The 21,481-nt window shown below is 36.1% G+C and overlaps 1 protein-coding gene across 2 annotated transcripts; it reads right to left on the bottom strand.

Annotated features, from left to right (window-relative positions):
- Positions 1 to 326: 326 nt before the first annotated feature.
- LOC109046367 (stomatin-like) lies at positions 327 to 13,161 on the bottom strand. Of its 2 annotated transcripts, XM_042778854.1 has the most exons (8): positions 12,952 to 13,161; positions 11,920 to 11,952; positions 11,507 to 11,616; positions 10,176 to 10,248; positions 7,285 to 7,367; positions 5,964 to 6,167; positions 5,454 to 5,588; positions 327 to 2,061 (listed from the first exon to the last, which is right to left on the bottom strand). In XM_042778854.1, exons 1-8 carry the CDS (start codon positions 13,010 to 13,012, stop codon positions 1,873 to 1,875), a joined length of 888 nt encoding a protein of 295 aa, XP_042634788.1. In that variant the 5' UTR covers positions 13,013 to 13,161; the 3' UTR covers positions 327 to 1,872. The 2 variants fall into 2 exon arrangements, with proteins under 2 accessions (XP_042634788.1, XP_042634789.1); XM_042778855.1 differs by lacking the exon at positions 11,920 to 11,952 and having other exon boundaries at positions 12,952 to 13,160.
- Between the last annotated feature and the right edge of the window lie 8,320 nt (positions 13,162 to 21,481).

Here is a 21,481-nt window from a genome sequence, read left to right as displayed (position 1 = left end):
ACTACGATTTTTACTGACTGATTGCTAAATCAGACTGCCAAAGGTTAACACAAAACTGGCTTAAAATGCAAAATAACTTAATAAATTTAAAATGGCTATCATTGACTGTATATTGTGACAACAACATAACATGGTTTAAAACTTGTGAAGTATTTTTAATTAGGCAGTACACTGTACACACTGAGCAGTGTCCAATAAGTAGTAAGCTAGTATTCATTCATTACAAAGACATGGATTGTGTGTGTTATTTGTTAATTATTATTATATGGTCTGTGTAATAGATTTTTATAGTATTTCTCTTATATTCTTTTTTTTTTTTTTTTTTGTTGTTGAATCCACTGTTAAATCCATTACTGGAGTTTTAAAGGAGCATGTCTTGCTAGAGGCCTAGAGAACCAGAGGCCCTATTATTCTTAAGGTCTGCTGTTTATTTCTAGGGGCTGATTTAGATAACTTTTAACATATGGGTCAATCAACTGCCTGAAGATCAGCTAAAATTATAACTTATAGTGCAGAGGTGAGTGGCCTTTGATATTTGCTGAAGACTCGTATAGCATCTTATTCATAAGGGTTATTCCAGATACCTCTGTTTTCGCAAATCCATCTATACCTGAAAAAACAAACAAAAAAAACAACCATTTGCCAGTTTTCCTACTTATACAATAAAGAACCACAACCCTGAAAGGTTTCCAGAGTGTTCTTCAAAGACTGATTTATGCATCATATTAATAGCAGTCTGAAAAATAATGAGGTAAATGTACTTATACATCATGAGAAAGATTAGATTACACATTATGATTTACTAAAGGGAATGGGACAGTCACACATCAAAAATATATGATATTCACACAAAAAAAAATTGAAAAGTATTACAATGTACATAAAAGTGAGTTGGACAAAACAACAAATGTTGTGATGTATAACTGTAATAGACTGATACATGATGAAAATACAAATATTTGGAAATGTTGTTGAAATCTTAAACAGTCCTAAGCAGCACTGACAGTAATTACACATTTTTTGACAAGTCTGTAATTCCATCCTCTGATATTTGAAGCAGCAAATAGTCTTTAAAAGCAAAAACATTGACCTCTATAGCCTTAATTTGTTTTCAGCTGCAATCTGATGTAAAATATCACATTACATGTATGTAAATGTCTGGTAGATAAAATAATAAAACAGAAGAATTTATAAATCAAGTAATAAAATATTAATGTGACAGGAAATGGATGAATAAATGCATTGTGGTTTTAAAAATCGACCAACATCATGTAAAGCTATAAATATAAATTCAGTAATTGAAATGGATATGGCTTAAGGCTTTTATATTGACAGTCAACATTAATAAAGGTTTAAGAAAGCAAGAAAAACTGGTAGGCACAATAAACACTGCTGTCAGTTCCATGTTTTGACACCTGATACTATCCAAATATTCCTTTTTAAATGGTTAATTATCTATTTGACAATCAATGTTAGGTGACCTGTAGTAGAATGTGAAACACACACACATGCACTCATATGACCAGGAGATGTTCCATAAACTATCAACCAAAAAGCTCTCAATTAGTAAGTCCAAATTATGGTATGATAAACATGCATGAAAAAAAGTTGAAAAGGCAACAATGTGATTTTTATTGTTGTTGTTGTTGTTTATTTGTTCAAGGGCAGGGAATTATTTAAAATTAGAATATTGTTTCTTAGATTTAAGTTTTCCAAAAAGGAATACCAGAATTCAATGTGGTCTCAGACTTCTGGACGCGGCTGTACATTATACTCACATGAGTGCATGTTATATAATGTCAGTCTGTTCATTTCTGCGTGGATGCATCTGTATGCATGTGTGCATGTAGGTTGCTTTATGTGGCTCCTAGTTCAGTGCTTCATGAAGGACTGCATCATGTCAATGGGCAGAGGGAAAATGATGGTGGAGTTCTTCTCGGCTGCGATGGTGTTGAGGGTCTGGAGGTAGCGCAGCTGCAAAGCAGAAGGGGACTCTGCGATCACCAGAGATGCCTCCTTCAGTGCCCGTGATGCGTTCATTTCTCCCTCAGCAGCTATCACCTACAGACAACAGAGAGGCGGTGTGAAAAAAAAAAAAAAATAAATAAGCAGGTGTCTTGATTTAGCTTGTATTGTGTACAGAACTTAAATTCCTTAACCCAGTTTCAAATTGACGGCCACTCCTTGTATACCGCACAAAACTTCCACCCCTCAACCCAGTTTCAAATTCAACAGTTCACCCAAAAATTAAAAAAATTCTGAAAATGTACTCCTCCTCAGGCCATTCAAGATGAGTTTGTTTCTTCATTGGAACAGATTTGGAGTAATTTAGTATTACCTTCTCACCAGTGGATCCACTGCAGTGAATGGGTGCCGTCAGAATGAGTACAAACAGCTGATAAAAACATCACTCTAATCCACATGACTCCACCCCAGTAATGAACGTCTTGTGAAGTAAAAAGCTGCGTGTTTGTAAGAAACAAATCTATTATTAAAACACTTTTCCTCTATCCATTATCTATCCATAATATTGCTTTCTCCATCTGGAAAAAGTCATCTTGTCTGACTCAGGAGAAAATATGCACTGATCAAGCACTGTTTACAAGTAAAAACAGTCCAAAAAAGTTCTAAATATATCTTGGTGGATTTTGATGGGAGAAAAAACAGGAAATGGACGTTTTCACTGGAGGAAGCGTTATCTTAGATTACAGACTTGTATTTTGGTTACAAGCTTCAGTTTAAAGGGGTGGTTGATTAAGATTTCACTTTTTTAACTTTAGTTAGTGTGTAATGTTGCTGTTAGAGCATAAACGTCTGCAAAGTTACTACACTCAAAGTTCAGTGCAAAGGGAGATATTTTATTTGAAAGAAATCTCTGTTTAAGGACTACAAAAAAAAAAAAAAGAAGGCTGGCAGGGACTTCAATGAGCTTCTTCCTGGGTTTCTGACTTCACTAATCCTAAAATCTACATAAACCCCACCCCCTGGAATGTACAACATGTTTGGCCATGTTTGGCTGCTTTAGAGAAGAGGTAGAGTTGTGGTAGTTGTGGTTGTTGCCATGCTGTCGAAATGCTGTTATTTTCACCCCGATTGCAGGGCCTCTTTGTTGGTTAAAATTAAAAATGGTTCAAATGTATTTTTAATTTGGTTCCTGAAAATTACAATACCATTATAGCGCTCTGTGCTGCACATTTTACGGAGCACTGCTTGCTCAATCTACGCATGTTCAATGCTGGTACACTAGATTTTGTTCATAAGCCAAAACTTTACACGTATTGTGCTATAATCAGGATAAAACCGTATATCAAAAGTAAACAAAGAGCAGTAGCAATTACAAAAAACAGCATAAAAAGTATGAGACAACTACAAACAAAAAACATACTGTACCATTCTGAAACATTCTGTAAGAGCGTGCTTACACAGGTTCTGCTCGATCATCTTCAATAATATTCTCAGGGTTTGATTCACGCTCAAGTTGATAAGGCAATATTGACGTCATTGTTTACAATACACCAGAGCACTTGCAACTACCCCGCAGTGGTGAGGGGTGTGCTGTTTCCGGACAATGTGCAATAGGCGGTTAGTGAATCACAACACACTGGGCCAGTTAACCAATCTGAGCCCACTGCGTATTTCTGAAGGAGGGGCTTCAGAGAACCAGGAAATCAACATACCGTTTTGAGGAGAAGAGAAACAAAGGTGTAAAATATGTGAAAATAATGCTTAACAAAAAATTAATCATGAACACATTACTCTGCACCCCATAAACACAATCAAGCCTTCAAAAAAAAGTGGATCAACCACCCCTTTAAAGTTAAAATGGCTTAATGATGGATTTGCTTCTTACTCTCTGAAGCTGTGTAGATTACTTGTGGATCATTGTGATGCTTTTATCAGCTGTTTGGACTCTGATTCTGACCGCACTCGTTCACTGCAGTGGATCCATTAGTGATGTAATGGTAAATTTCCCCAAATCTGTCCTAATGAAGAAACAAACTCATCTACTCATTGAATTTCCTATCTATCTGTATCTATCTATCTATCTATCTATCTATCTATCTATCTATCTATCTATCTATCTGTCTATCTATGTTTGAAGGGATAGTTCACCCAAAAGTTTAAATTCTGTCATCATTTACTCAGCCTCAAATTGTTCCAATTATTTTTGTCCATACTATGGAAGTCAATGGCTACTATCAACTGTTTAGTCACCAAATTCTTCTAAATGTCTTCTTCTGTGCTCAACAGGAGAAATAAACTCATAGAGGTGTGGAATAATTTGAGTGTGAGTGGATGACAGAATTTTCATTTTTGGTTCAACTATGACTTAATTATAGTTTGGGTCAGGTTTCTTTTTGTCTAGCAAACCTTGGTTTTCTGGTTTTTAAAAGTTCAAGTGTTGCCACACAACCTGTCTATACTGGCATCTGGCTAATATTGCTGTCTATATTTGTACAAAGTGACAGATGAATTTGTGCCAAAATAGCACAGAGTTTGACTAAAGGCACAGCCTTTGACATCATCTGAGTTCCAGTGCTGTACGTTACTTCATTTAAAAGTGTCTGCTAAACACCTACTGTACTTACATAGTTAACACTGAGAGGTTTAAACTTTTTACTAACCAGGACAGTGGTTTCCCACTTTTCTCTGTGTGGCTGATGTAGGCTGGGGCATTGATTTGAAGAAAACATTTTTGTTGTATCTGAACTAAGCATGGAAGAATAATTGTGCACCAAAAATAAAATCATTAAACTTCCTTTCCCATGTTCTTCTGAGGGGATGTGCTCTCATGAACATTTTTAAGGACAGCAATACACCTGCTCAACAGGGCATATACAGCTGGAAATGTAAAAATACAGGCTCTCACATAAATCAATAGACAAATAGTGGGAAATACACACAGAAACAGGAAAGGAGTTGTCACTTCCGGTTTCCTATGAGAGTATTGCGGTGGTCTTGCCTCAGAGCAGTGAACATTTGCATTCCAATAATTTGGTCTACAGTATGTACATGCATGTACATGAGAGGATGATTAATATGTGTTTGCCAGCAAAATCTTTTTACATCCATCCACATAATGAACATTATCTAAGAGTATCCTGTGTGTGTGTGTGTAGTTTGTAATGTTTGTGTTTGTGTGTGTCTGTGTGTGTGTGTGTGTGTGTGTGTGTGTGTGAGAGAGAGAGTGAGTGAGTGAGTGTGTAACAAGGGTAAATAATGCACCAGACTTTTAGTGTTCTGACCTATATATAGCTCACCAAGGCTGCATTTATGTGATAAAAAAATACAATACAAACTGTTATATTCTGAAATATTAATATTTTTTCCCTCAGAGTTAAACTAAATTAATATGTTTACCTTTAAATAAAAGGCATCTGTTATGATTGTCTAACCACTTTCCACATGAAATGAGTAATAGCGGCACTTACTAAATATCAAAAGCATGTTACCTTAGCTCTGGCCTCTCTGGTTGCTTCAGCCTCAGCCGCCATGGCCCTCTGGAGCTGCAGGGGCAGTTTGACATCCTTAATCTCCACACGTTCCACTTTAATACCCCAGTCATCTGTGGCATCATCTAGTGTGGACTAAAGAAAAAAAAACAGAGTCAAATCTAAACACTTCTTCACAGAGATTCCTCATGCCTAGTGTTCCTCATGTTTGAAGCACTGTGCCAAGTGTGCCAGTCATCAAGAATGTTCCTCATAGTTTTTTAAAGGATGTCAGATGGAATGAGCGAACGGCGGGCCACGTGCGAACTGAGGAAGGAGCTAGCAGCACAGTCAAGCCGGATAAGTCAGCATCTCGGCTGAGATACGGTGAATGCACTGCCCAAAGATGTAGAACGTCTGCCAGAATCAGGTCTAGGCCAGAGAGAATATGCTCTCACTTTTATTTTTGGGTGATCTATTCCTTTAAAAGTTTTGTATTGTAATGTTTGTATGTGTTGTGTAGTGTGTTACCTGCATGCTGTGGGCGATTTCCTCCCGGTCAGACAGGATCTCTGCCAGGTTCTTTGTACCCAGCACGTTCCTCAGGGTGGTCTGTGCCAGCAGACGAGTGGCTGCATCAGCGTTGGTGATGTTCGCTACTGCCAGCGTTGCATTTTGTACACGGTAATAGACTACACCATCTACACTCACTGTCACAGAGTCCTTTGTCAGCACCTGTGAGGATGAATGCACATAGCTTTTTTAGAGTACTTTTTTAGTGCTTGTAAGGTCTGCATTTATTTGACCAAAACACACATAAAAAAAACAAAAACAAAACAGAAATAACAATTTAAAAAAACTGTTTTCTTTTTGAATTTGAATTTTTACTGTGATGGCAAAGCTGTATTTTAAGCAGCCATTACTCCAGTCTTTGGTGTCGCATGATCCTTCAAAAATCATTCTAATATCCTGATTTGGTGCATATCAGTACTTTGAAACATTTCTTACTATTATCAATGTTGAAAACAGTTGTGCTGTTTAATATTTTTGTGGAAACCATACACTACCATTAAAATGTTTGGGCTAAGCAATTAAAAAAAAAAAATTGAAAAAAAAGAAAGAAATTAATACTTTTAATCGGAAAAGATGCATTAAACTGATCATGAGTGACAGTAAATTCATTTATAATGTTACAAAAGATTTCTATTTCTAATAAATGCTTTTCTTTTGAACTTTCAATTAAAAGAATCTTGATGTATAACAGTTTCCACAAAAATATTAAGAATCAAAAACTGTTTTCAAAATTGATAATAATAAGAACCATTATTAATAAGTAAGCACTAATTATACTTGATAATAATTAAGCACCAATTCAGCATTTCAGAATGATTGGCATAAATTATATTTTAAAATATATTAAAATAGAAAACATTTATTTTAAATTTGAATAATCTTTCACAATATTTTACTATATTTTTGAGCAAATAAATGCAGTCTTGGTGAGCAACTTCTCTCAAAAAAAATAAAATAAAAAAATAAAAAAAAAAATTAAAAATCTTTTATTTTAGATAATATTTTATTTTAAGGTAAGTCATGTAATCTCTGCAGCAATAATTGTACAATATGGAACTGCAAACTTAATTTCAAAACAAGCTCCTCAAAAACTCCAACCACCTGTTTGCACTTTTTAGGATGTCATCCTAAATGATTTGCTTATAGTCACAGTACATTCAGCTGTGTGGTACATGTATTAACACTGTAATGATGACATGCTTCACCTTTATATTGATGCTGTTCATGTGTTAAAACAGAGGCTGAAGTTGAGGATTAATGTTTGTGTGTGTGATCTCACCTCCTGAGGGGGGATATCAAAGGTGATGGTGCGCATATCCACATTGATAAAGCTGTCCGTGCATGGCAAGATGAAGAAAAGACCTGTGTGAGACAACACACACACACACAAACAAACACAACAAAAGATTTAACAGCAGCAGACACTCAGAGCATCATAATCATTAACTCTCAAAAACAGGGCTGATCTTCAATGAGTGCACAGCTGGCAATCTACCAAATTCCATTCTGACCACCAACTGGACTCAGCAGACTGCTTTCACAAGTATAATGATTGCACTGACATCTGCTTTGATGTAGTTTCATCAGTTTATAGGACTAGTTTTTTGGTGAATAATAAAAAACTAAATCAGCCAATACTACATTTTTTTTTTTCTTTTTTGTAAAATAGTTGCATAAAATTAAATATATTATTATGATTTTAATATTTTTGAAAGAAGTCTCTTATGTTCACCAAAACTTCATGTATTTGATTAAAATTAGAAAAATAAAAAACACTACATTTATATTATTAATATAATATTATTATATATATATATATATATATATATATATATATATATATATATACAGTGTATATATAATTTTTTTATTTTTTTTTTTTTTTTTTTTTTTTTATATGATGTGCTGTTTTTTATTTTTGTTGGCTGTAAATAATTAATAAAAATAAAAAAAATTATAAAAAGTTCAAAAGATTTTATTCAATGTATCCATGTCAAATCTTTTATTGTTGCTTTTGATGAATTTAATGCCTGAATAAAAGCATTGATTTCCTAAAAACATATATGTTTATTATATAATTAGTACAAATATTTGTTAAATCTTTTAAATAAAGAGTATAAAAAAAGAACAGCTCAATAAGAACAGTTGGTCAATATGTGACGAGGAAGACAAGTAGGTCTTTACGTGTGTGCTTGAACTTTAGTAGTAGTTAATATGTTTCATTAGTCATCCGTGCAGTCTTCTAAAGTGGTCATCAGGATTTGTTAATCTGTTCAGAGGTTTGTATACTCCACTGTGAAAAATTCTACTCACATTCCACCCTTAAATAAGGCCATGGAGGAGGAGCCCACTGCAAATTGTTAGCAGACCCCTGTAGCCTCAAAGAGGACCAAGGAATCAAGCTTTCTTTTCAGACCTATATTATAAACGATATCTAGCCATCAAGAACAAATTTATTGCCTCAAAAAGTACTACTGAAAAGATTTTCATATAGAAAGCTTACAGTGAAAAGCCTCTATTGACTTTCATGATATAAGGGGGATACAGTCGGTGGACTAATGCTAATAATAGACACTACCCTCAAGTTCATTGCTGGAGGGAAAGCCCTGTGGATTCATATTCCCCAAACATAGCACAGACTAATACAAAGCAGGGACACCAACACAAGCACAGCCACTGCGTAGTATCATTAACTTTACTTAACAATAACTTAAGCTATACAGATTTGAATTTTCTAAAGAAAATGTCAGCGTTCACTAAAGCAGCAAAACAATTGTTTTGTTTTAGGTAAGCTTAGGTTTTGCATGAATCATACACTTCATCAAAGGTTTTTTTTTTTTCATGTGCACAGGATTCAGTTTGAGAACGTCACAATTCAGTAAGCAAAAAAATGCATGAAAAAAGACCAACTGCAACCACAGTGTGCAAATATTTCTGTCAATCATTGTTGGTTACACATTGAATGCAAAACATTTTAACAATGCAAGTTAATAGGACTTTCAAACTTTGTTATGATATCTCTTCAAACCCAGCACATCTAAATTTCAAAATTTTCGGTATTTCAAAAGCAAAAAAATAATAGTTCCATTGTCCAGTGTAGCAATACATGAATGACTTCTCACATACTATCAAACTAAGCAGCCTTCTGTTTGCAAATGCGGCAAATTTGTGTGACCAACTTGAACATAAGCAAAAAAATTTCGTTCTCAGATTAAGATGAAGATCACGATGACACGGATTCATATTGTTTTGATTTTGAAATTTTGCTGCGCAACAATAAATGTGACCTCACGTTGAGAGTGAAATTATTACTTTAGCTCAAGTTACCAAACATTGAAATATAACCCAGGCCATCACCAAGATCAACCTCCATGAAAATCACATAATCACCATGGCGACCACAGCATTGCATGGAACCTGATCCAGGATCCTCAATGAAACGTGACATCATGGCAACAGGGCCACAAACAAAATGGGTGGTTATTAGACATCTATTCAAATGACTTTTATGGCTTAGAAGGCTAGAGTACAAAACACGGTGTGTGACTAACCTGATATTACAATCTCAGACGTTAATACCTTTTTATATAGCTATTACAATCTAACTGTAAAGACTATGCAAGAACGTTATGTGCCCTTGTAAAAAACAATCGAAGTAAAACGTTATGCTTTCCAGGTAATATGAATTTTTTTACAGACGCTTCAGGAAAGCACATGTGATTACAGGGAAATATTTCCTGACTATACTCAGTTTTTCTCTTGCATATTGCATATGATGAGTGAGGTAAAAGGATTTAATGTGTGTTTTTGTGTATTTATATCATCCTCAAATGAATACTAGTATGATTCTGAAAAAAAAGTGGTTTATTCAGGTCAGTTGAAATGCAAAACTTATATTTCTGTTTCTCTACAACACAAGCGTTTCTTTTTGTTTTGTTTTGTTTTTTCTCCTTGTGACAAACCATCACTGTGGTGGATGGCCACAGCACAAATGCAAACAAGCAGACTGCAAAAAGTGTCACAATTAACCACACACACAAAATAAACCAGCACAAGTGTGATCACTGATTACAGAAAGCAGGAGTGTGATCATTATCACATGAAATGCTTAAACCACTAGCACTGATTAAATCAGAATGATCAAATGATATAGATTTTTTTTTCTTTTACCTGGTCCTTTGGCTCCTCCTCGTAAAATGCGTCCCAGTCGAAAGATAATCGCCCTTTCATATTCCTTCACTATCTGTAGGAACAAAACGTATTTTTATAAAAAGGGCTAAATTACAACAGAAGGTAAAACAGCCCCTAATTATGTAATTTACATTTACATTTAGACATTTAGCAGACGCTTTTATCCAAAGTGACTTACAAATGAGAACAATGGAAGCAATCAAAACCAACAAAAGATCAATGATATACAAGTGCTATAACAAGTCTCAGTTAGCTTAACGCAGTACACGTACCAAGGGTTTTTTAAATAATATAATAAATAAAAAGAAAACAGAATGGAAAAAGAATAGATTTAATTTAGATTTATAATATAATTTAGATGTTGCATGGCAACCTTTATCATGCGTTCATCATTATTCATATAATCATAAAGATGATAAAGATAAAGATTATAGGACCATGATAACTAGTCGTATCTAGTGTGAAAAACTGTGTGGCAAAAATTTGATTGACAGATCCAGGAATGACCACACAACTTATAAATATACCCACACCTATTGACCAATGAATTTTCATTTTGATTTCCAAAATAGGATTGTAAAATCATGTTATAGAGTTTGCCCTTACGAAAAGCAATTCCCAGCTAATTAATAATTTTAGAGCTGAGTATAACTAGATCATTTTTAGGGATGTAAAATTTATAAGTGTCATATCGTTGAATTATTTCTTTCATTTATCAGTATCAGTTGATAACAGATATATATTGGTCAGTACTAAATATTTAATTGTATATGCTTATTTCCACTATTTTTACATTCATCTAATGCTCACTTTAGTTGATCTTTAATCATATTAATAATTTAATAACACTGTAATTATAAAAACTTCACATGTAATCTTTAGCAACTCTCAAAATGAATGTGCAGTATATGATAATACTGTACTGTCTAAAATCACTTGTAGCAAATGACTGATTTTAGACTTATTTTTAATTAAGATTATTATATCATATATTATATTATATTAATGCCAAATCATAAAATAATTACCAGCTTATCAATATTTTAATAAAGATGCACCACCCTAAATATTTTATATTTTTTCCATGACTTTTAAAGATTTTGCTTTTTTTATGTAAATGATTTTTTTTCTATGCAGAATTAAATAACATAATTTTGAAAACAAATTTCAAGGGTTTTTCATGAACATGGGAAGCCCTGCTATATAAAGATTTAAAGGAAAAGGTGTGGGTTATGCTGGTCCATTCCTGTGCACAGTACTTGAGCACAAGCTGAATGACATCCAGTGAAAGGAAGACCACCACTAAATACCTTAATGCACATCCATATGGAGAGAGGCAGGGTCAGCAATGTGAGCAGGATGGAGAAAAGCACCAGGATCCAACCACACAAGCCAATGTCACTGTCTGTATTCTCCAAGGCTGTAAAGCAAATGTGAATGTATAGACTTTATAATACTATACAAAAAAAAAAAAAAAAAAAAAAGATAAAAAGTCACACACAATGCACATTAACCTAACACAGCTCATAAAAATGATGGGTTAAATGAGTTCAAAGATGCAAAAACAAAACCTTTTAGCTTCAAGCTGAAGTGCATGCATTATAGCCATTCAACCACATTTATAAGCCACACACAGCAAATGAACGCTTCCCGTAAATAAAATAAATGAATAAATAAATTAAAAAACACAACTGCTATTGCTATGCTTTTAAACCTTGCCTACCTTGAGTATCATCAATTGTGTGACTCTGCCGATCTATAGAGAAATGTAACTGTAAGAGGCTACTATATGTGTGGCCTAAAACCCTTAGTCTACAAGCCCGTAAACCCAAATAAGGGATAAGACATTTCCTTGAGCAGATCCATCCAGAGCAAATTACATTATCTTCTGCGAAAGTCAAAGCAAAGTAAGATTGAATGCTGGATATGATTACTGAGCAGGCCAGTGATCACAGAAATTGTAGAATGATTAAATCATCCCTGCTTTGCACTGACCTCACCAGCCACATGATCCCAAACACCATGCTTTTACACAGGATTTAATTTAGATCCATTATTTTGTCTTTAATACAGTATAAATAAAGTTATATTTTGATTTTTCCAAAATAAAGACCTAGTGTTTCCCAACACAAAGTTCAGTTTTGCATAAAGATAAAGACATAAAGTAGCTTCAAATGTTGTCTAGACATTTATATGCAACCAAGATGCATTTTTTACTACTTTTACTAAATCACACCGTACTATAGGATACTATGATAACACACTATACCATACAGTACTACACTATACTATATCACACCATACCACGTCATATTTTTTATTAATAAATCATATTTATTATTTTGAGAGATCAATACAGACCCTGAACAAACAACTAAAATAAAAAATTAAATAAAAAAACATCAGGTTATTGTTCTGACGAAGACAGAAGTGCTTGGACTGTACAGTGCTACAGGTCTCATTTTAATGTTGGGGTATGAGCACCTGTTGTTGACCAGTTTGGCACAGAGGACATAAAGACACACCCATGCTGCACTATCAATAATAAGACCAGACTCCGAAGGAAAAAAAAAAGTGGCGCATGGACGTGCTTCCAATGTTTACATATTTTTAAAAGCATTTTTAATCTTATTTAAGGCAGTATACAGATACATTTAGTATGACTTTGCCTACTCGTTATATGTCCACTGAACGCAGCGTACATCCAACGCACACAACGGTGCAAACAAGTGATATTAAATAATAATCAGCCAACCTATTTGTCGATCCTTCCTTTTTTGCTCTCTCATCGCAGCTGTTTCCCTGCCATCTTCCATTATAGGAGATATCTTTGAATTATTCAGGGCTGATATGGAGTGGATCTTTTAGGCACTTCCAGTAGGAGATCGCTTCTCAGTAATGTTATTCTGCTCGGGACAGTTACGTCTCTACGTGTGGTTCAACACCTCTCTCTCACAGTAGGGGGTGGGCTGGAGAGGGGGTGAGTGGGCGGGCATTACTCTTGTCTGTGGGGGAAAAAAGCGGAAGTGGGTAGGAAAGCTGAATCGATTTTAACAACAACTTATAAACCTTTAAAGACAGACCTTTAAATCCTTTAACGGTTGATTATCAGTGGCGCATGTTTTTGTTGAAGCCACAATTTCGCATTATTTCAACTTAAATAATCGTGTTTAACATTTCTGTTATTAGGTTTCTGGTGGAAACTATATGACTCTGCAAAGTAGGCGCCTTTTAAGTGAACGATGGGAGCCGACCGGTTCCCGCCTGAGAGCTGACTTATTTGTTTAATTATTTGGTTAGTTAGTTGGTTAGTTAGTTAGTAATATAACACACGACACAATGATAGAATGATCTTTTCGCCGCACCAATCGGACACGCGCATTCCACGTGTAGAGTTATCGCACGTGATTATTCGCCCTCACAGATACACATCACCGCAACATTTGTGGCGTTAGCAGTGTGTGGAAAATATCATCCTTCATTTTGGGTCAAGATACAAGATGCATAAATCGCAAACAAAGTAGCACTTGGATGCATTTTAATAATATAGACAACATAAGCAGAATGTAATATGTGTAAGGTATATCTATCGACCAGGAAAGGGGTTACTGGGGTAAGGCAGTTTAAAATTCATTTTATAAAGATTGAAAGGGTGGATTTCAACTTGAATACTGTGTTCATTTGGGAAATGATTTGCTATGCTTATATCGATTCCATGTACAAATGTCTTCAATAACGCGAGAAAAAAAAACCTCATGAGATTTTCACAGTCTATGGTCTCTTCTGAGCCTCATTGCGCCCCCTGGTGGAAGGTCTTTGTAACCTCCGTCATCATCAAATGCTTGTAAAACTGCCTTAAACTGAGACAAGTATTGTCGCCATCTAGTGCAATGGAGTGGTGTTGCACATTGTCCTTATTACCGTTTCATTCCCATTCATTCGTTTAGCAGACGCTTTTATTCCAAACAACTCGATTCAGGAGACACTGAGCTGCAAAATTAAGTGCCAAAATTTGCAAACCAACAAAAAGGGTGCAGGTTATTACAGTGATATATATATTAAAGAACAATAAAATGGCAGAGAGAAGATTATTTTTCAGTTAGGTATAGGGATATGAAGAGTGTGAAATAGTTACCTCGAAAATGCTGTCATTATTCACTTCATTATTTTACTTATCTTGTGGGTGATATTTAGGAAAACCACACAATATCTATTAATATCTAATGATTAAAATTATGAAGAAAAGCAACTTGAAGGAGGTATGGGGGTTTATTTTTGCCATGACACAATCATTAGAAAAATCATTAAATGATTTGGGAAATTGAAATATATTAATTAAATGAATTATTATTTATTATTTATTAATTAAACAACAACATATGAAATAAATAAATTACTCATGTTCACAATTAAAAATAATTTCATAAAAACAAATTTATTCTCTATGGAAAAAATAGGGCAACAGATTATACAGAAGGCAGTAAATAAATAAAAAAAATCAATTATGCATCACTTTATTATCACATATTAAGATAATTCATTTTCAATTTCATCTTTTTTTAAAATTCTGTTCTGTTAAAAGAATTTTTAAATGATTTTTAAATATTATGCTCACCAAGGCTGAATTTATTTGATCAAAATTACAGTAAAAACAGTCATATTTTTTTAAGTATTATTACAATTTAAAACAACTGTTTTCTATATTAATATATTCCTGTGATGGCAATGCTGAATTTTCAGCAGCCATTACTCCAGTCTTCATTTTTACATGATCTTTCAGAAATCATTATAATATGCTGATTTGCTGCTCAAGAAACATTTCTTATTATTGTCAGTGCTGCCCAATATGTTTTTGGAAATTGCGATGCATGTTTTTCAAGATTCTTTGAGAAAGTTCAAAAGAACTTCTTCTGATTGCATAATGTAATTACAGTTTATTAATCAATTTCACAAATTGATCATATTAGACTAGGCACACATAGGGTCCCATACATACAAAGTACATATAATTTTTCATAATGATTTCCTTATGATTTTTCTTCAATATAATATTTTGTAGTTCCACTCCATTGTGGGGAAATTTGAATTGTACTGTGAATATATGACAAAAGCATAAAGATTTAAGCCATGATTAGGCTACACATGGCATCATATAATCTCAATTGTATAGGTGTACCCACTATATTTATTAAAAATCTTCAATTTGATTCTATTTTATATAGTGAATTAATATACCCTTTGTGTATAATGTTAATGCATGTACATGTTGCTATTTTCTAGATGAGCATTCTTCAGATGTTGTCTCTGTTTCAAAAACATCTCTATAAAACAAATGGGTGTTAATTTATTCTGAAGTGCATTGTATGTTGTGATAAACAGTAAATGTTTTTAAACTACACTCAACATGCATGCAGGGCAGGCCTTTGAGGAGATGGAGCAGTGTGTGGATGAGTTGTGGTCAAAGTGACCGAAGCTTACAGTCATTCCTCTCACGCCCTTCGTTTTCTGGGCGTCAATCCAGACAGCCCCTCTCACCATTCCTGTCATTCCTAGAGGTGCGATTATCCTGAGAAAGTAAGGGGAATGGATGCGCTGCTCGCTGGAGTGGTCTGGGGCTCCATGGCGGCTAATCCTCTTTTAATTAGGCTAAGGAGAGAGGATATGGGAACCCCCCTGGCTTAGTCACAGCACATTGACAAAGCACCAAGCTGGGAGAAGTGCACATCACTGACTGCTAGCAGCCTGTTAGGGCCTTACGTTGTCTTCTCATGTGTGAAAAAATGCTCTTCCCTCACCAGCATCTACCTCAGATTTGACCTTTTCCTTCAAAGCTAAAGATTTTTCTTGAGCTCCATGTAGTCACAGAGGATGAGTTACAAAACACGCCTGATGCATTACTGCTCTCGGTTTCTCACTTGAGCTCTCTCTTTCTCTTTCTTCCTCAGTAAATCGCACATTTTCTCATGCGATCTTCTCTGTTTTTGTCTTGTACCACCTTAATGATTGCTGACAGAATCCCTCCAAGGTTCTGAGGTCTATAAAAGTGTGCGAATCAATTCTAGTGCATAGAAAACCATCTGCTGTTCACAGGCTGCTGAGCACGGTTCGCTGGAGACTGCAGAATCATCATGCCAAAACATGCTTTCTATAGATGTAATACACAATTTACATTGTTTATATGTAGTACAAAATGCTTTTTAAGGTTTTTTTTTTTTTTTTTTTTTCAGGAAGCAGGAAAACTATCCATGCCCATGATGTTAATGTAAACAAAGCCTGGTTGCATCATCACTCTTCAAGTGTTTTGCAGCGCTGAATGTTCGCAAATGGAAGGACAGGTTAACTAACGCGAAAGTACAAGCATCACAAATGCGCCATTCAAACTGCAATTGCACTGTTAACACACAAGAGGGAGGTATTGTTCCTCAAACAAATGAGACTTTTGATCTTTTGGTCATTTGTGGCTTAAATTGATGGCACTGGATTAAAAAGGTGATCTGCAATTATTGTGGTTCCAAAATTAATAAAATATATGGCTTTCAATATAGTTGTGTAACATGTAAATGTTACTGTATGTTTGATTGCAGTTGAAGTAAACTGTCATAAAATAATGTACATGAAGCAAAATGGCTCTATGAAGTTGTTTCTGTTATTTTTAATAATATATGTATAAAATATTGTATGTCAAGTAATATATGTATATAACAACATATTTTTAGAGTTATTTCAGTTCACTGCAATTAATTTGAATATAAGATTTTAATTAAGATTTATTTATTTTGTATTCAAATTGTTTTTATTTAATGTTATTTATTTCGTTTTAGCATTTCAACAGTAACTGTAACATTAAATAATGTTTAAAAGTGAAAAAAAAACACTGCATTTATAGAATTTATCGTTGCAGTTTAAATTTATTCATTTATTTGTCCGCTGTTCCCGTGTTCTTTTTTCATGCCCTTATATATGTACCTTATAAATACATACTTAAGATAGATGCATTTTTTCTAGGTATCTTCTAAATTGCCCTGTTCAAAATGTGTGCTGTCTGAATCTGGGTCCAACACAATGTAAAGTACTGCATGAATCCTTAGTCTCTGTTGACACAGATCAGCTTTTCTGTTTATTATTCCAGTTATCTGGCTGTGTGGATGGTGCTGGTTGAGGTTTTTCGAAGGCAGAGAGATCCGTTTGTATCAGATCCCGCAGGTAGCATGGTAAAAAAAAAAACACTCTACATCCTGACCTGTCTCTTCCAGTGAAATGAGTTCTCTGTCAGTTGCAGAAGATCTAGGGCCCACACAGCTGTTCTCCCTTGAGCTGGCGTAGATGAAACATAAAAGCAAAGCTTATATGAAAAATGCACAGAGCTGTAAAAGACAATACGCTCATCAGGCTCAATACCATGCTGCTGCTGAAAGAAAGAGAGAGAGAGAGAGAGAGAGAGAAAGGAAGAAAGGATAGAGAAAGAGAAAGAGGGACCTGGCTGCCCCGGATAGATCCTCTTTTCAGTGGAATGGGTTTGACGGCAGGTCTGGATGAATGCCTGTGCAAACATTTACACACAGTACACCGATTGCATTACAAAGATTGATAGTTCAGTTGCTATCTTACTGAGTGCTGTTTCATTGGCCTGGGTGAAATCAAACGCAGCCTTGATACAGGAGAATCAGTTGAGAGGAGGAATTGTGCGCTAGGGACAGCTGAACTTGCAATAAAGGACAGCAAAGGACATGTGTTTTCCTCTATAGGTCTTTGTTATGGTGTGCTGAAAAAATGGACAAAATAAGAGTCATAATGTATGCAATGAGAGGACAGAAAATCATTGACAGCCTCCCTCTTTCATTCAATTTTAGTCTTAAATGAAACAAAAAAATTAAATCAAAGCAGAAAATAGATATTTGTATTCTTTTATGTCTCTATGCAGCGATTTTAAGCTTGGTAAAGGGGCTTTATAAATAAAACAAGATTAATGTTTGTGATAATAATTAATTATATATAATTTTAAGCATTCAAAGCATGACTATATAATTTACACTTACAAAAAAGTATCATGGTGCTACCATTTGTTATTTTTATTTATTTATTTATTTTTCTTTTGGACATAATCCATGGTAATATTGAAAGTGATGCCATTTTTATATGTGTACACCTGCCTTGAATATGCCTGATTCACTATATAGACAAATGCCAAAAGTTGAGTCAAAAAAAAAAAGGTTTCTTCTAACACTCTGAAGTGTGCACCAGATGGATACTTTACTATCCCATGAAGCTATGAGGGAGGAGTTGTCATTTTCAGTGGGATTTAGATGCATTTATTGCCCTCAGGCTTGAAAATATTACATTTTTTGTGATCAGACAGAGGCCTTGATTTTGTGTGTGTGTCTGTGTGTGTGTTTTATGTATACAAGTAGCATGGAAGGGTGTTTGCTTACTTTATTCCATGACATGCAGTTCTCATGTCATGTACTCTAATCCTTCAAAGTTTATAATTAGTATGGGTGGGTTTTTGGTGTTTTTATTTAATGTTTTGCATTTCTTATTTTGATCTAGAGGTAATATCGCGAGAACAGAGACCCGCGATTAGAATCGCGGGAGAGAGAATGGTCTGTGCGCAGTTGTGAGAGAGGGAGAGAGAGATGACGTACACTGTGTAATTCAGATGTGGCTAATTCCTGATATTCACCTCTTTATGTTTAATAAAATCAAGTGTTATGATCACCGAGCTCCCTGTCGGTGTCCTCCTTGCAACGAAGCCAAGAACCCACGAGCCAGTGCGCGGTAAGAACTGTAAAGCCTGCATATAGAAACGACGCGCGTTACACTGGTGGCAGCGCTGGTTGGCTGTTTTGTGGGGACACTTTTTTTTTTTGTATTGAACGATGTGGATATCGCCACTTTAACCTGCAGAGACGTTGATACTGTTTTTGCATAACTTTTTTCACGTGCTCTTTTTTTATTTTTATTTTTTTACTTTGCAAGTTCGGATTACGTGCGTTCTCTCTCACACAAAATGGCGGACGACGAGCATGAAGCAGCTGCAGTACAGAGAGACAGACATGTTGCAGACGCAGCAAACCCACATCTGCCATTTAAAATTGACCTTCCTCATCCTTTTTCTGGAGATGGTACTGTACAGAGGATTTTAGTTGTTGGTTGATGAAGAGTTTTGAGGTTGTTTTTGTTGTTTGATATGTTTTCCTGGATAAGGCCAAACTTCTTCCTGTGAAGCTTACTGGTCCAGCATTTGCATATTGGCAGTCTCTCTCATCTGAAGTGAAAGCTGATTATGAGTTAACTAAAGCCAGTTTGACCACTGTTTTTGGCCGCACAACATTTTTGGCCACATTTCAGACATTTTTGAATGCACGTCCCCGTAAACCACAAGAACCTCTTGAAGTCTATACTGCTGAACTCACGAATTTAGTGACAGAAGCATTTCCTCAATATGATGCAGCAGCACGGAATTGCGAAATATTTCGTCGATTTGTGACCGGTTTAGACCCATCGCTTCAATTGAAAATCCATGAGCATGGAGCTGTGACTTTGGACAATGCTTTGAGAGTGGCCACTCAATGTGAGCGTGCTCAGTTGGCCATCAGTGTTGCTAACCCTTCAGCTGTTATGTCTGTGATGGCAAATCAACAACCATCGGCTAACACAGTGACAGCAACCCACATTACTGAGCTGGCATCAGCCATAGCTGAACTCCGAACTGACTTGCACGCCTTACGCCAGTCTCATCTACGACGGACGGGATGAACGTGTGGACCAGCTTTCGCAGCGGGTTTCCAGTCTTCAGGACGAAGTGACATCTTCCACACACTCTTCACATCAGTCCTGTGCAGCCGTGGACTACGACATTGCAACACGGCATCGCCAGCCTAGCTTGGACGATCATCATCGCCGTCGAGACTGTTGCTGTACTGCACAACACACACAGAGAGGTCGACAACACCCTCGGGACGACTGCTATTCTCAACAATACCACCATGGCTACTCCGAACTTGATCAACCACCCCCAACTGATCACTTCTCCTGCCAAAGACATTGTGGCTACTCTAATTCATCCCGTAGTCATGAGTCACACATGCCTTACTTATCACAATCAGACGAATACACCCCCCACAGACATCATTATGGAAACTCCAGGTCTGGCCGCTCGCCTTCACGGGAGCGCCGGCCCGACCTCGACCATGAACATGGAACCCGTTATGCTCGCTCACCCTCACCCATTCCACAGTACAGACATTCCAGTTATCGCAGACATAGCTCTCCGTCGCCACCCCCCCATTCCTATAGTTCACCAAGGTATTACACCTCCCCCACACGACATGTACACTTCTCTCAGTCTCACAGAGGGAAAGCCCCTTCCTCGCCACATCGGGGAAACGAGTAGAAGCTGTCATCGGGGACCAAATGCCAGCTTCATGCCCAATAATGGTCCACTCTGATACAGTTGGTTTTAACTCTACTCCACCCATACCTTTTATTCAAATTGCACTGGCTGGAACTGAACTGCATGCTTTGGTGGATACAGGTCAGGCCTATCTCTAATTACAGATGACTGTCGTAGATCCATTCCAGTTTTGTCTACTTAGTCTATCAGCAAGTCGTTTGTGTTAGCGTCATCAGTTACTGGACAGCAATTGGACATACTTGGCTCCGTGACAGCTCCCGTACATATTGGAGATGTCACATTTTCCCATGTATTCCATGTAGTACGCACCGCTACTCATCCTGTTCTCATAGGATGGGATTTCCTAATTGAGCACAACGTTACCGTTGACATAGCACAGGCATGTTTGCAACTATATAACACTTCAGTGCCTTTTTCACCACCCCAGTCACTGATTCCAGTACAAAGTTCTGCAGTCAGTGTCGCTCAGGTGACTGTCCCGCCTATGTCAGAAATGGTAATCCCAATTTCTGTCAAAGATAATGGCATAGCGAATCCTTTCACTGACAAGTACGTGGGGATATTGGAACCACAGCCTCCTCCAGTTGTGACCTTAGGTGTCGCTCGAACATTGACCTCTGTTCAAAAAGGGAGGGGCATGGTTCGAGTTGTAAACCCGACTAATGAACAAGTCTCTCTTGATGCTGGATGCCCATTAGGTCAGCTTTTTTTTTCAGTCACCGGCAATAGATATGATGAGTATGCGTTAGTCTCAGCCGTGACTGCTTCTACAGAAGATGTCCGTCCAATGCCTGAAGTGCATTTGGAGGATACGCAGTTAAATACTGAAGAACAGGCACAGCTCAAGAGCCTGCTGACAGAGTTTGCTGAC

Source organism: Cyprinus carpio, chromosome A21 (assembly GCF_018340385.1).
Source record: "Cyprinus carpio isolate SPL01 chromosome A21, ASM1834038v1, whole genome shotgun sequence".
Lineage (NCBI taxonomy): Eukaryota > Metazoa > Chordata > Actinopteri > Cypriniformes > Cyprinidae > Cyprinus > Cyprinus carpio.
This window is presented reverse-complemented; position numbering and strand designations above follow the sequence as displayed.